General features: G+C 44.6%; 1 protein-coding gene across 2 annotated transcripts; it reads left to right on the plus strand.

Moving 5' to 3' along the window:
* Positions 1–81: 81 nt before the first annotated feature.
* Positions 82–14327, plus strand: ntaq1 (N-terminal glutamine amidase 1). 2 transcript variants are annotated; one of them, XM_033636283.2, is made up of 6 exons: positions 82–206; positions 10939–11038; positions 11662–11712; positions 11809–11960; positions 13507–13631; positions 13724–14327. In XM_033636283.2, the coding sequence occupies exons 1-6, from the start codon at positions 145–147 to the stop codon at positions 13864–13866; spliced, it is 633 nt and encodes a 210-aa protein (XP_033492174.1). In that variant the 5' UTR covers positions 82–144; the 3' UTR covers positions 13867–14327. The 2 variants fall into 2 exon arrangements, with proteins under 2 accessions (XP_033492174.1, XP_078031623.1); XM_078175497.1 differs by lacking the exon at positions 13507–13631.
* Positions 14328–16267: the final 1940 nt, after the last annotated feature.

Raw genomic sequence — 16267 nt, forward strand, 5'->3', positions numbered from 1 at the left:
ACTAAATCACAAAATGGAGGGTCAGATTTGTTTAGCCTGCTACTCACCAGTGGAGGCTTTTATTCTGAAATGTCTGCTGGCTCTACATTTTACCGGATCTGACGTCTTGCTAGCACGAAGTTTTTTTCAGAGTGACACTCAAAGATGGAGCGCGAGGACGGAACAACACCGAGCCGCGAAAACTGTGTTTACACGAGCTGCTACTGGTGAGTACCGTTACTGTGAGTACCGTTACTGTGAGTAGCCTACTGTTGTGTCGGGTTCACACTACACGGTATCAGTGTGACACAGCGTCGTACGTTACTGCAGTTACAGTTCAGTTGGAACATGAACAAACACAGAGACTGAAATAATAATAATGATAACAGGACGAGAATATCCTGATCAAACAATCAATCAATCAGTCAATCAATCAATTTTATTTATAAAGCCCAATATCACAAATCACAATTTGCCTCACAGGGCTTTACAGCATACGACATCCCTCTGTCCTTAAGACCCTCACAGCTGATCAGGAAAAACTCCCCAAAAAAACCCTTTAACGGGGAAAAAAACGGTAGAAACCTCAGGAAGAGCAACTGAGGAGGGATCCCTCTTCCAGGACGGACAGACGTGCAATAGATGTCGTACAGAACAGATCAACATGATAACTAACTGTCCAACCAGCAACAAAAAAAAAAGGTCAAGCAAAGAGGAGGAAAACAGCTGAAGACGCAAGTGAGTGAACCATCAGAAAGAAAATATAACATTTAAAAAGAGGAAACAAAAAATTGCTGAACACTAAATAAACTTAAGCTAGCATAACACAGCTAGCTGTAAACAAGACCCTTAGCAACTGTTGCCAAGGAATTTAAATAGCAGCAGTTCAACAGCAGCAGAGCCTGATGGAATCCACCAAAGGCTGTACAGAGGCTGTTCCTCTCCTCTATCCTCCTGATGTAACCAATGAGACTGCCAGGAAGGCATTTAAACAAAAACTGCTAAAAGAAAGACCAGAAACCCTGTTTTCTGATCTTTACAAGACCGGGGAGGTCAGCAACCTGATCCTCTTCACAGACCAGCCGCTAGCATGGCACTCTGCCATCAGTGCCCACTACCCCTCTGTCAAAAAAGAGGGGATCTGTAACGGCTGGAAAATAAAAATAAAAGAAGCAGAGGATTCAGATACTTTCATGATGACAGTAAACTTATACAAGAATGGGACTATCATGGTGCAGGGGAACCTCAAACTGTTTGAGATGGACTTCCTCCTTATAAAGGAAAGAGCCCAGCAGGAGAGATCTAGCTCCACTGACAGTTCCCAGGTCCCAGCTCCCAGCTGCCTAACTACTGAGCAGCCCCCTGAAGAGAAGGAGCCCACCAGCCCAGAGCAGGTCCAGGACCCCCAGCTGAACCGCACCATCACCGAACTGAAGGTGAAATTCACAGAGCTGGAGAGAGAACTAGTACAACTGAGAGAGCTGATCAGCCAACAGCCATGCCAGCCCACCACAGCTCAGCCTGATCCCTGCACCATCAGCACAGAGCTGGGCATGCTGAGGCAGGACAGGGACAGCTGCAGGAGAGAGCTGAGCCTGCTCAGGACTGAGATCAGAGAGCTGCATCAGGACAGAGAGCAGCGTCTAGCAGCACTGACAGCTCTGACAGAGGAGGTGAAGGAGCTCAGAGGAGAGAGAGAGGAGCACAGGAGAGAACTTACCTCTCTGTCAAAGGAGGTGGAGGAGCTCAGAGGAGAGAGAGAGGAGCACAGGAGAGAACTTACCTCTCTGTCAAAGGAGGTGGAGGAGCTCAGAGGAGAGAGAGAGGAGCACAGGAGAGAACTTACCTCTCTGTCAAAGGAGGTGGAGGAGCTCAGAGGAGAGAGAGAGGAGCACAGGAGAGAACTTACCTCTCTGTCAAAGGAGGTGGAGGAGCTCAGAGGAGAGAGAGAGGAGCACAGGAGAGAATTTACCTCTCTGTCAAAGGAGGTGGAGGAGCTCAGAGGAGAGAGAGAGGAGCACAGGAGAGAACTTACCTCTCTGTCAAAGGAGGTGAAGGAGCTCAGAGGAGAGAGAGAGGAGCACAGGAGAGAACTTACCTCTCTGTCAAAGGAGGTGGAGGAGCTCAGAGGAGAGAGAGAGGAGCACAGGAGAGAACTTACCTCTCTGTCAAAGGAGGTGGAGGAGCTCAGAGGAGAGAGAGAGGAGCACAGGAGAGAACTTACCTCTCTGTCAAAGGAGGTGAAGGAGCTCAGAGGAGAGAGAGAGAGGAGCACAGGAGAGAGCTTACCTCTCTGTCAAAGGAGGTGGAGGAGCTCAGAGGAGAGAGAGAGGTGAGTTGTCTCCTGTGCTCCTCTCTCTCTCCTCTCTCTCTCTCTCCTGTGCTCCTCTCTCTCTCCTGTGCTCCTCTCTCTCTCCTGTGCTCCTCTCTCTCTCTCTCTCTCTCAGAGGAGAGAGAGAGGAGCACAGGAGACAACTTACCTCTCTGTCAAAGTAGGTGAAGGAGCTCAGAGGAGAGAGAGAGAGGAGCACAGGAGAGAACTTACCTCTCTGTCAAAGGAGGTGGAGGAGCTCAGAGGAGAGAGAGAGGAGCACAGGAGAGAACTTACCTCTCTGTCAAAGGAGGTGGAGGAGCTCAGAGGAGAGAGAGAGGAGCACAGGAGAGAACTTACCTCTCTGTCAAAGGAGGTGGAGGAGCTCAGAGGAGAGAGAGAGGAGCACAGGAGAGAACTTACCTCTCTGTCAAAGGAGGTGGAGGAGCTCAGAGGAGAGAGAGAGGAGCACAGGAGAGAACTTACCTCTCTGTCAAAGAAGGTGAAGGAGCTCAGAGGAGAGAGAGAGAGGAGCACAGGAGAGAACTTACCTCTCTGTCAAAGGAGGTGGAGGAGCTCAGAGGAGAGAGAGAGGAGCACAGGAGAGAACTTACCTCTCTGTCAAAGGAGGTGAAGGAGCTCAGAGGAGAGAGAGAGGAGCACAGGAGAGAACTTACCTCTCTGTCAAAGGAGGTGAAGGAGCTCAGAGGAGAGAGAGAGAGGAGCACAGGAGAGAACTTACCTCTCTGTCAAAGGAGGTGGAGGAGCTCAGAGGAGAGAGAGAGGAGCACAGGAGAGAACTTACCTCTCTGCCAAAGGAGGTGGAGGAGCTCAGAGGAGAGAGAGAGGAGCACAGGAGAGAACTTACCTCTCTGTCAAAGGAGGTGGAGGAGCTCAGAGGAGAGAGAGAGGAGCACAGGAGAGAACTTACCTCTCTGTCAAAGGAGGTGGAGGAGCTCAGAGGAGAGAGAGAGGAGCACAGGAGACAACTTACCTCTCTGTCAAAGGAGGTGGAGGAGCTCAGAGGAGAGAGAGAGGAGCACAGGAGAGAACTTACCTCTCTGTCAAAGGAGGTGGAGGAGCTCAGAGGAGAGAGAGAGGAGCACAGGAGAGAACTTACCTCTCTGTCAAAGGAGGTGGAGGAGCTCAGAGGAGAGAGAGAGGAGCACAGCAGAGAACTTACCTCTCTGTCAAAGGAGGTGGAGGAGCTCAGAGGAGAGAGAGAGGAGCACAGCAGAGCACTCACCACTCTGTCAGAACAGCTTCAGGAGAGAGGTGGAGCTACACAGGACCTGGATGAAAAACTAGACCACAACCAGGACCCTGTGAGCAGCCAGGACCCACCAATCCAAGAACCTACCTCCACCCCCAGCTCCACATCCAGCCCACAGACCAGCACCTCCCCTCATTCCACCAGACCAGCACAACAGAGAGAGAGAAGACAGACATTGTCCTCCTCATCGACTCCAATGGAAAATTCCTTAATGAAAAGAAACTTTTCCCCACCCACAAAGTGGCTAAAATCTGGTGTCCAAACACCCACCAAGCCATAGACCTGCTGTCAGAGGAGCGGCTTGGATCTCCGAGTCACATCATCATCCACACTGGCACCAATGATCTGCGGAGCCAGCAGGAGAGGGTGTCAGAGTCACTCAAGAGAGTGACAGAGAAAGCCTCCACCACCTTCCCCAACAGCAGAGTGGTCATATCCACTCTGCTCCCAAGGAAAGACTTCCACCCTGACACCATCCACAGGATCAACAGCAGCCTGTCCAGAGACTGTGCACGGAGACCCAATGTCCACCTAGCCCACCACCCCACCCTGGACATCAGCTGTCTCTACGACCACGTCCATCTGTTTAAAAGCACAGTCCCCATCTTCGCCCAAACACTGAAAAGCGTCGCTCTCAACAGAGACCAATCCACGGCCCGCAGAAAGAGCACATCAGCCCACAACCCCCACAGAACACCAAGACATCCTCAACCAACATCCAGACCAACACAATGGAGACAAGACCACCCTCAGCCCCACCCACATCATGTCCAAATCAGACCCCACCAAGGCAACCATGATCCCCCTCAAGCCAGACCACAGTCACTCCTGTCCCTAGGGGCCCCACCCCAACCACAGCGACAAGAGCCACACCCTGGCCCACTGAGTTATGCCCAGGTGGTCCAACCTTAACCACCCCCCCACACAATGAACTGAAGGACATTCAGCAGATGCTCAGCCTGCTTTGCTCTCATCTGATTGGACAGGTACCACAATAGACACTGTATGAATTATTATTATTAGAGTATTTCTTGTTCTCATACAGTTTAAAAAAATAAAAGGATATTTACATTGTACATAAGTATTGATTATTTAATATACCAGTTATTGATTTGTTACCTTTTATAATATGTCATGTAGATACTCTTAAATTATTTTCTTTGACTTAGTAGTTTGTCTCATTTTGATCACCAAATGCAGCCTTTTGAGTTTTAAATGAAATCTAAATCTTTTGCCATCTCTTGTTTGAATGTTCAGGGTCTGAGATCTTCTGCTCTTGGCCTTAAGAGCAGGACCTCAGACTTTATTAGAGAGTTAGAAAATGCAGATGTGTTTATACTGCAAGAGACTTGGTGTAGAGGAGATGTCTCCACTGGTTGTCCCTCAGGCTACATAGAGATAATGTCCCCGTCCACCAAACTAAAGGGAGTAACACAAGGAAGGGATTCAGGGGGAATGCTGATCTGGTATAAGGCAAACCTTGTACAATACATTGAATTAATCAAAAAAGGAGAATTTTCAATTTGGCTCAAAATCAAAAAAGACCTTATCACCACAGATAAAGATGTATTCCTGTGTGCAGCATATATCCCCCCATCACAATCCCCTTATTTTAATGAAGACAGTTTCTCCATTCTCGAAGATGAGATTAGTTACTTTCAGGCCCAGGGAAGTGTACTGATCTGTGGAGACCTGAATGCCAGGACTGGTACAGAACCAGACTTTATCAGCACACAGGGAGACAAACATATACCTGGTCAAGTCAGCATCCCCCTCCCTTCACACCCCCGCAGAAACAACTTTGACAAAACTGTCAATAAAAGTGGGCAGCAACTGTTGCAGCTCTGCCGAACATTGGGTCTGTACATGGTTAACGGTCGGCTTCAAGGGGACTCATTCGGTCTTTACACTCATAGCTCTCCTCTTGGCAACAGCACAGTAGACTATGGCATCACTGACCTAGACCCCTTCTACCTGAGAGCATTTACAGTCAGCCCCTTAACCCCCTTATCAGACCATAGTAAAATCACACTCTACATTAAAACGACAGCAAACGACCCTCACACAGTAGAACCCTGCAATCTGACCTACAGAAAACAACCTTATAAATGGACAAACAAAAGCAAAGACGAATATCAGACAGCAATCAAAAATCCAATCTTTCAATCCCATTTAGACTGTTTTCTTTCCACCTCGTATCCCCTCAATCAGGACGGCCTCAGACAGGCTGTACAGGACATGTACAACATATTTGACCATGTGGCAGACTTATCCAGTCTGAAAAAGCGCCAGCACCACAGACCAAGAGACCCGACCAATGACGAGTGGTTTGACACAGAATGCAGACAACTGAGAAAAACTCTCAGAAATGTGTCAAATCAAAAACACAGACAACCTGACAACCCTGAGCTCCGCCTCCAGTACTGGGAAACATTGAGAGTATACAGAAAAACACTCAGAACTAAAAAAGAACAGCATGTGAGGCATCAGTTACAAATAATTGAAGAGTCCATTGACTCCAATGACTTCTGGAAGAAATGGCACTCTTTCAGCAAACCACAAAAAGAAGAATTGGCTATTCAAAATGGTGACATCTGGAAAAATCACTTTGAAAGTCTGTATACTGCTGTTCCCCTGAATTCGGCCCAAAACAATCTTCTCAACAAATTACAAATTTTAGAATCAGTCATTAAAGACAACCAGAACCCTCTAGACTACCAAATTACTGAAGCAGAGCTGCTGGCTAAAATCCAGGCACTGCAGCCAAAGAAAGCCAGCGGTCCTGATGGCATTTTAAATGAAATGCTAAAATTTGATGACCATAAATTTAACATTGCCATATTAAAATTATTTAACCTTATTCTGGGTGTCGGACATTTCCCTGACCTCTGGAGTGAAGGAATCATCACACCAATCTTTAAAAGTGGAAACAAATTCGACCCAAACAATTACCGAGGCATCTGTGTCAGCAGCAACCTGGGGAAGTTGTTCTGCAGCATCCTAAACAGCCGACTGCAAGACTTCCTCAGAGAACATGATGTCCTGAGCAAGAGCCAGATAGGATTCACACCCAAACATAGAACAACAGACCATATCTACACCCTTCACACCCTCATTAATAAAGACGTCCACCAAAACAAGAGGAAAATCTTCTCTTGTTTTGTGGACTTCAAAAAAGCATTCGACTCAATTTGGCATGATGGACTGTTCTTAAAATTAATTGAGAAGGGTGTAGGGGGGAAGGTCTATGACATCATCAAAACCATGTACAGTCATATGAAATGTGCTGTTAAAATTAACAACATGGAAACAGATTTCTTCCCCCAGAGTAGAGGAGTAAAACAGGGCTGCAGTCTCAGCCCCACCCTCTTCAACATTTATATCGATGAATTGGCCAAATCACTAGAACTATCTGACATCCCTGGTCTCACTCTGTCTGACACACAGGTTAAATGCCTACTTTTTGCAGATGATCTCATATTGCTGGCTCCATCAAATGAAGCACTACAACAGCAACTGGATCACCTGCAAACCTTCTGTCAGACCTGGGCCCTGACAGTAAATCTGGACAAAACCAAAATTATGATATTCCAGAAACGACCCAGGGGTCAGGGAGACCAAACCAGGTTTTTCCTGGGCTCTCATGAGGTGGAGCACACACACGACTACACATACTTAGGACTACACATCACGTCCACGGGAAACTTTAACCTGGCTGTTGATGATCTCAGAGAGAGGGGAAGAAGGGCTTTCTATGCTATAAAGAAATCTTCAAACATTAATATACCCATTAGAATCTGGCTCAAAATATTCAAATCTATAATTGAACCAATTATTCTGTATGGTAGTGAGGTGTGGGGTCCTCTTGCAAATCAAGATTTTGAAAAATGGGACAAACACCCCATCGAAATCCTGCATACAGAGATTTGCAAGAGCATCCTCAGAGTGCACAGGAACACCCCCAACAACGGGTGCCGAGCTGAGCTAGGCCAATTCCCCCTTTTAATTAGAATTCAAAAAAGAGCCATCAAATTTTATAAACACCTTAAAACAAGTGACCCCAACTCCTACCACTACAAAGCTCTGCAATGCCAAGAGGAGAGCATGGAGAAGAGCCCCCTCAGCCAGCTGGTCCTGAGGCTCAGCTCCTCTAACAGCACAAGACCTCAGGACAGCCCTCACACAATCTGGACCCACCAAATTATAGAGAAACAAAAAGAACATTACATTAACTATTGGACATCGACCACAAAAATGCAAAGCAAACTTCAGTGTTATTTGGCTCTAAACAGACAGTACACGGTGGCAGAATATCTGAGCACCGTGACTGATGAGAAACTGAGGAAGACTTTGACCATGTACAGACTCAGTGACCACAGCTTGGCCATAGAGACGGGCAGACACAGGCAGACCTGGCTGCCCAGAGAGGACAGGTTGTGTGAGCTCTGTCCACACAGACAAGCGGAGACAGAGACACACTTCCTGTTGCACTGCAGCAAGTATGAACACATCAGAGCCGACTTCCTCTCAAAAATAAAACATAAAGTCACTGACTTTGATTCTCTGCCTGATCAAACTAAAATGCAACACATCCTTGGAGAGAACAGAGTCAGCAGCTTAGCAGCAGCAAAATATGTCAGGTTATGCCACAGCCTGAGGGACAACCATCACAACACCTGACACACCTGTCTATATTTACAGTCCTTGTAACTCACAACCTACATTTTTCTGTATTCATTTTTTTTTTCTATATTATATATTGGTGTATTGTATTGTAGATTGGTGTATTTTGTATTATATATCATATATTTAATCTTTTTTTTTTTTATAGTTTTCTGACTTACTTTTATTATTGTACTTTATTTGTAAATTTTTAATGTCTTTGGCAATATTGTTAATCTACAGTCATGCCAATAAAGCTTATTGAAATTGAAAAAATTGAGAGACAGAGAGAGACCAATGAGCCTTTGCCCTTTGGTCTGCTCTAAGAACCTTTGGATTTCATTTGCAGTGTAGAGAGTGTGAGACTCTTGCGACAGGACAAAGTCACTGTCTCTGTCCTGACTGAGCTTCACTCTTCTCCTGCTCACTTCAGTGTTGTTTCTCCCTGACCCGCTGCTTTTTCTTTTCTGTGAGTCTTTTAAGTCGTCATCACTCATCATCTCCTCATCCAACACTGCATCGACTTGTGCTGTCACGTGATCACTGTTTACACTCTCATTCACTCCAGACACACTGGCTTCAACCCCGTCACTGCGCTCCTTACCTGTCTCACTCACTGCTGTCTCAGAACATGTGAGGTCTCTCACCTCCAGACTTTCAGCCTCCTGCGACCGGAGAGGCTCCAGACCCGCAGCCGACAGAGGTGCCCTTGGAGTGGGCCAGCTGTGGTGGCTCGCCACCAACAGCAGCCTCAGACCGTGCAGCCCTCGGCGGCTCCCCACCTTGGGCTGCAGTGGTAGCAGCCGCCGGCTGCTTCGCTCCACTCCTCCCCAGACAGGATCGGATCAGATGACCCTCTGCTCCACAGCCAAAACACTTCATTGTCTCTGATGTTGCAAAAACCATGTAGGAATAACCATCAACTTTAAATGAGAAAGACAGGTTGCGATCACGAGTGAGGTCTTTCAGGATCACGTACACCTGTCTGCGATGACTCACTACGTGCTTCAGTTTGACTGACTTACAGCCCAGTGACACCATCTTCACCTGTGACACGATCTGACCAAACCGGGACAGTTCTTTGACCAGGCTCTCATTCTAAATAAACCGTGGGGCATTAGAGATGATCACTTTAGCTAGAACTAACAGGGTTCTATCTGTTTCTACTTACAGGGTTCTATCTGTTTCTACTTACAGGGTTCTACAGGGTTCTATCTGTTTCTGCTTACAGGGTTCTACAGGGTTCTATCTGTTTCTACTTACAGGGTTCTATCTGTTTCTACTAACAGGGTTCTACAGGGTTCTATCTGTTTCTGCTTACAGGGTTCTACAGGGTTCTATCTGTTTCTACTTACAGGGTTCTACAGGGTTCTATCTGTTTCTGCTTACAGGGTTCTACAGGGTTCTATCTGTTTCTACTTACAGGGTTCTATCTGTTTCTACTTACAGGGTTCTACAGGGTTCTATCTGTTTCTGCTTACAGGGTTCTACAGGGTTCTATCTGTTTCTACTTACAGGGTTCTATCTGTTTCTACTAACAGGGTTCTACAGGGTTCTATCTGTTTCTACTTACAGGGTTCTATCTGTTTCTACTAACAGGGTTCTATCTGTTTCTACTTACAGGGTTCTATCTGTTTCTACTTACAGGGTTCTACAGGGTTCTATCTGTTTCTGCTTACAGGGTTCTACAGGGTTCTATCTGTTTCTACTTACAGGGTTCTATCTGTTTCTACTAACAGGGTTCTACAGGGTTCTATCTGTTTCTACTAACAGGGTTCTACAGGGTTCTATCTGTTTCTACTTACAGGGTTCTACAGGGTTCTATCTGTTTCTACTAACAGGGTTCTACAGGGTTCTATCTGTTTCTACTAACAGGGTTCTACAGGGTTCTATCTGTTTCTACTTACAAGGTTCTATCTGTTTCTACTTACAGGGTTCTACAGGGTTCTATCTGTTTCTGCTTACAGGGTTCTACAGGGTTCTATCTGTTTCTACTTACAGGGTTCTATCTGTTTCTACTAACAGGGTTCTACAGGGTTCTATCTGTTTCTGCTTACAGGGTTCTACAGGGTTCTATCTGTTTCTACTTACAGGGTTCTACAGGGTTCTATCTGTTTCTGCTTACAGGGTTCTACAGGGTTCTATCTGTTTCTACTTACAGGGTTCTATCTGTTTCTACTTACAGGGTTCTACAGGGTTCTATCTGTTTCTGCTTACAGGGTTCTACAGGGTTCTATCTGTTTCTACTTACAGGGTTCTATCTGTTTCTACTAACAGGGTTCTATCTGTTTCTACTTACAGGGTTCTACAGGGTTCTATCTGTTTCTACTTACAGGGTTCTACAGGGTTCTATCTGTTTCTGCTTACAGGGTTCTACAGGGTTCTATCTGTTTCTACTTACAGGGTTCTATCTGTTTCTACTAACAGGGTTCTACAGGGTTCTATCTGTTTCTACTAACAGGGTTCTACAGGGTTCTATCTGTTTCTACTTACAGGGTTCTATCTGTTTCTACTAACAGGGTTCTACAGGGTTCTATCTGTTTCTACTTACAAGGTTCTATCTGTTTCTACTTACAGGGTTCTACAGGGTTCTATCTGTTTCTACTTACAGGGTTCTACAGGGTTCTATCTGTAGAACATACCATAGGTTCTCCTGACAGGTTCTGTTGATGTCTGATGTTTTGTGGTTCTGTCGTCTGTTCTTGCTCTGCAGTGAAGAAAATGTTTGGAAACTCTGTGAGTTCATAACAACGGAGAGAACCGTGCTGCTGGAGGAACTGTTGGTGGTTTTCATCTCTAATGAGAACAGAACGGTGAGAACACACAGGAGAACACACAAGAGAACACTCAGGAGAACACAGGAGGACATACAGGAGAACACTCAGGAGAACACAAAAGAGAACACGGTAGAACACTCAGGAGAACACACAGGAGGACATACAGGAGAACGCTCAGGAGAACATACAAGAGAACACAGGAGAACACACAGGAGATCACACAGGAGAACACACAGGGGAATACTTGGGAGAACACACACAAGAACACACAGGAAAACACACAATAAAACACTCAGGAGAACACACAGGGGAATACTTGGGAGAACACACACAAGACAACACACCAGAAAACATTCAGGAGAACACACAAGAAAACACTCAGGAGAACACACAAGAAAACACTCAGGAGAACACACAAGAGAACACACAAGAAAACACTCAGGAGAACACACAGGGGAATACTCAGGAGAACACTCAGGAGAACATGTCACTGCCAGAACATCTGGGTATAATTCTGCCAGACCTATAACACATCAGGTTCTGTAAAACAACCGTGAGGTTTTGTATAGTTCTCTAAAGTTCTCTGAAACATCTGTTATGCATGAGGTCTGTAGTGTTCTTAAAGAACATCTGTGTGTCCTCTGTCTGTCCTCCGTCAGGTTCCTCTGTGGAAGCAAAAGTCTGGACGTGGGGACCATCCGGTGATCTGGGTCTGTGATGTCACTGCGTCTCTAATAATCAGTGTGATGTCACACACAGCTCATTAGTGATGATGATGTCATTAATGATGTGACAGTGTTTTTCAGGACTACCACGTGATCCTGCTGCAGGTCAGCCGTCAGCCTTCTTCTTCTCTGGTTTATGACTTGGACTCTGAGCTGGCGTTCCCCTGCAGCCTGACGCTGTACGCCGCTGAGGCGCTGCGCTCAGACCGCCACATCAACCCCGCCTACCACAGGTAAACAACACAGGTAAACAACCTGGGCCCTGTTTCACAGAGCAGGCTCAACAAACTCTGATCCTGATCTCTGAGCTGACTGAGCCTGAGCTGAGAAACAGAACAGCTGATCAGAATCAGTTCAATCAGCTCTGAGTATGTTCAGCCTGAGGGAAGCTGGGTCACAGTGAGCACCAACAGACATCAGCAGAGTGCAGATAACATGACTCTCAGAGACAGGAAGTGGAGTTAAAAGCAGAGCCACTGATTTCATCCAAAGCTGAATCAGAGATTTGAAGACATGAAAAATCAGTGTGCTCCATCAGCTGAACAGAGAGAGGTGTGATGGGAACAGCCTGCAGAGCGTGTTCATATGTGAAGTGATGTGATGTCATGTGATGAGCTCATGTGTCTAACATACAGAAACATGTTTCTATCTCAACAGTGTTCATATATTTGAATATAATTTATCCAGCTGTAATGTGATGGAGCCCAAACACACTGGGCACAAACTCAACATCAAACACACAGATATTAAACAGACTGGAACTGATCCTGACGTCATGACGACGTGGACATCAGGCTGATGGAGCTATTATGGGATGTTGAGTCCCATCAGTGAGCCAGTTCCATCTTTGAATATATGAGACGTCTTGATCAATGACCTCATCATGTGTCCAGGTAGATTCATTTCTCATCAACACTGAGACACCTGCAGTTCTTTTGTTAAACATTATTTTTGGGCTTTTGTTGCCTTTAATGTCAGGACAGCATAACGTTATGGGGAGAGAGGGAACGACACGTAGCACAGGACAGCAGGCTGGGTTTGAACCCGCGGCCGCTGCATCAAGGACTAAGCTCCCATACTTATGGCGCCCGCTCCATCCACTGAGCTACCGATGACCCGTAGGACTTGTCCTTGATAATGGATTGTGATTTATGACCAGGGAAAACCACAACAAGGGTCCAAAGTCTTTTCAGAGCCAGAGACACTTTTCTTACGGGCCGACAAACCGCTGTCTCTCTGATGTGTTCAGTGTCTCTGATGTTATAAAGAAAAGAATCAAAGGACAATGCATAAAATGTGCTGTGATGATAATGTAAATCCAGGATGTGTAATATGTGATATATGTGGGTGGAACAGATTGTTAGATAAATGACAGAGTGTGAGGTCAAACAGTATCTTTCATATAGACACTCCTCCAGGGAGACATCCAAACAGGCTCTAATCACCTTCTCCTTACACAACAGCCTCTGAATACACTGGGCCTCAACCTCCACCACTTCATTCACTGAAGGACACGCCATGTTTCTACTTCCTGCTACACGCTCAGCCTCAGGCTGACATGAAGCAAACCTGTGACTCAGCAGGTTAGCTTCACAGAGTATGTTGCCATAGTAACTGACTCAGAGTTACACTGAGCTGGCTTTGTGAAACCGAAAACTCAGAGTTTCATCTCAGGCTGAACAAACTCAGAGTTTCACTGATCCTGCTTTCTGAAATAGGACTCTGAACAACACAGGTAAACAACACAGGTAAACACCTCACATCTGTCTCCTCCCACAGGAAGTTGCGTGTCGTCCCCGCCCACTGCTTCCTGTTGAACTTTGCGTCCGACAGATCACACATGAAGAACTCTGACGGGTCATGGAAGATGCCCCCCCCACCTTACCCCCCCATATGCACCGCAGGTCACATGACCCCGCCCCTCAGCATGTGTGATGATGATGCTACCTGTGTGATGACATCATGATAACATCACTGTGATGTGATTCCTCCTCAGAGTGTCAGATGAACCTGGACGACTTCATCAGTATGATCGCCGGCGTGGGCTGGGGGGAGGTCTTCACGCTGGACCACTTCCTGCAGAAATACGTGGAGGACTCTTCATCGTCATCATCAGCAGCAGCTTCCTCTTCATTGTAGCTGCTGATTGGTTGACGTCTCGCTGAGTCTCGCTGTGTTTACGTACACTCGGGTAGCTCTGTGAGTCTCGCTGTGTTTACGTACACTCGGGTAGCTCTGTTACCGTGGTAACCATCAGCCTGTTCCCTCCTCCTGATTGGTCTGAACGGGTCATGACGACAGGCGCCCGTCACACTGAATCAAACCGGTCTGAGCCGGTCGTCTCGTCCTCACTCAGAGGATTCAGAGGCTCTGAACAGGAAGTGACTGAACAGACTCTACTTCCTGTGAACCTGTGACGAACGCAGTGAGTCACTGATGCGTTCAGGCTCTCCTCAGTAAAAATGAGCACTGGCTGAAGGTAAACGTTCTCATGATGTGTTCAGTGTCGTCCTGTAAAATAAATAAATCAGCTGTTTGAAGCAGAAACGTGTCGAAGTTTTCTCAGAAATAAACAGATGTTACAGATGAACGATGACAGATCATGTTTGTCATGTGACGTTCTGTTAAAGGTTGGTTCATATACAAGACTTCTGCGTTTCCATGGAAACAAAAGAAGAATAAATAACAAACACCTATATAAAAACATCAGAGTTTCAGTATCCGTCCATCTTTAGTTTAGAAAGTTTAGAAAATTTATTATTATTTTATTTAAGTTCATCTGTAATTCTTTTTTTATTGATTATTAATTGATATGATTAAGACATATAGCACATATTTTTATCTTATTTTCTTATTGTTAGTTTGGTTATTTATTTACATTTTGGTAATCAACCTGCACAGTGGAGCTTAAAAAAACCTGACAAAACCAAAACAGCAAATAACTTCGATGATAAAGAAAATACAAATAAATGAATGAATAAATGTAGAATAATAAAAATAAAATCATTAATATCAAGAAGAAAAAGAATGAACAAATAATAAACGCGTAATAGTATGCATATATTAATAATAATAATGAGAAAAAATTGAAACAAATAAAGATTAATAAGAGCAAGAAATAAATATAATAATGATTAAATGCATACAATTAATTAATGACAAGCAGAAGAAAAGGAAGAACAATAAATAAAATAAAGGCATAACAATAAAAAATATAAGAAAAAGAAGAGTAAAATAAGTCATAAATAAAGGAATGACAATAAAATAAATTGCCTAATTATTTATTAGGGTTAGGGTTATTATCTATTGAGCCTTGTATTCCTTTAGCCCTTAGCAGTAATGATTTTATGAGCTTTTTTAGTGACAAAATTCTAACTATTAGAGGCAAAATTCATGACCTCCTGCCCTCAGATAGTACCTATCTAACCTCAAACACAGCTGTAAGACCTAATATATATTTAGATTGCTTCTCCCCAATTTCTCTTCAAGAATTGACAGCAGTGATTTCTTCATCTAAATCATCAACGTGTCTCTTAGACCCCATCCCAACTAGGCTACTTAAGGAGGTCTTTCCTTTAGTTAACACTCATATATTAGATATGATCAATATATCCCTATTAACAGGCTATGTACCACAGTCTTTTAAGGTAGCTGTAATTAAACCTCTACTAAAAAAGCCCACCCTGGATCCAGAGGTGTTAGCCAACTATAGACCAATATCTAATCTTCCCTTTATGTCAAAGATCCTTGAGAAAGTAGTCGCAGACCAGCTGTGTGATTTTCTCCATGATAATAATTTATTTGAGGAATTTCAGTCAGGATTTAGAGTGCATCATAGCACTGAGACAGCACTAGTTAAAATTACAAATGACCTTCTGATTGCTTCAGACAAAGGACTTGTCTCTGTACTTGTTTTATTAGATCTTAGTGCGGCGTTTGACACAATTGACCATCAAATTCTACTGCAGAGACTGGATCACTTAATTGGCCTAAAAGGTTCTGCACTAAGCTGGTTTAAATCTTATTTATCTGATCGTTTTCAGTTTGTTGATGTTCATAATGAATCATCCTTACGTACCAAAGTTTGTTGTGGAGTTCCGCAAGGTTCTGTGCTCGGACCAATCCTATTTACTCTATATATGCTTCCTTTAGGTAACATCATTAGAAATCACTCTATAAATTTCCATTGTTATGCGGATGATACTCAGTTGTATTTATCGATGAAGCCAGAAGAAAGTAATCAATTAACTAAACTCCATAACTGCCTTAAAGACATAAAAACTTGGATGACCACCAATTTCCTGATGTTAAATTCAGACAAAACTGAAGTTATTGTTCTTGGCCCCAAACAGCTCAGAGACTCTTTATCTGATGACATAGTTTCTCTAGATGGCATTGCTCTGGCCTCTAGCACTACCGTAAGAAACCTCGGAGTAATATTTGATCAAGATTTGTCTTTTAATTCTCATTTAAAACAAACCTCACAGACTGCATTTTTTCATCTGCGTAATATTGTGAAAATTAGGCCTATCCTTACCCG

Source organism: Epinephelus lanceolatus, chromosome 16 (assembly GCF_041903045.1).
Source record: "Epinephelus lanceolatus isolate andai-2023 chromosome 16, ASM4190304v1, whole genome shotgun sequence".
Taxonomy (NCBI): domain Eukaryota; kingdom Metazoa; phylum Chordata; class Actinopteri; order Perciformes; family Serranidae; genus Epinephelus; species Epinephelus lanceolatus.

Excerpts from the sequence above, each read along its gene's own strand:
- ntaq1 (XM_033636283.2), top strand. The coding sequence starts at position 145 with ATGGAGCGCGAGGACGGAACAACACCGAGCCGCGAAAACTGTGTTTAC. Across the intron at positions 207-10,938 it reads GTTTACACGAGCTGCTACTG|TGAAGAAAATGTTTGGAAAC; the intron begins GTGAGTACCGTT and ends CTTGCTCTGCAG. Across the intron at positions 11,713-11,808 it reads GGGACCATCCGGTGATCTGG|GACTACCACGTGATCCTGCT; the intron begins GTCTGTGATGTC and ends AGTGTTTTTCAG.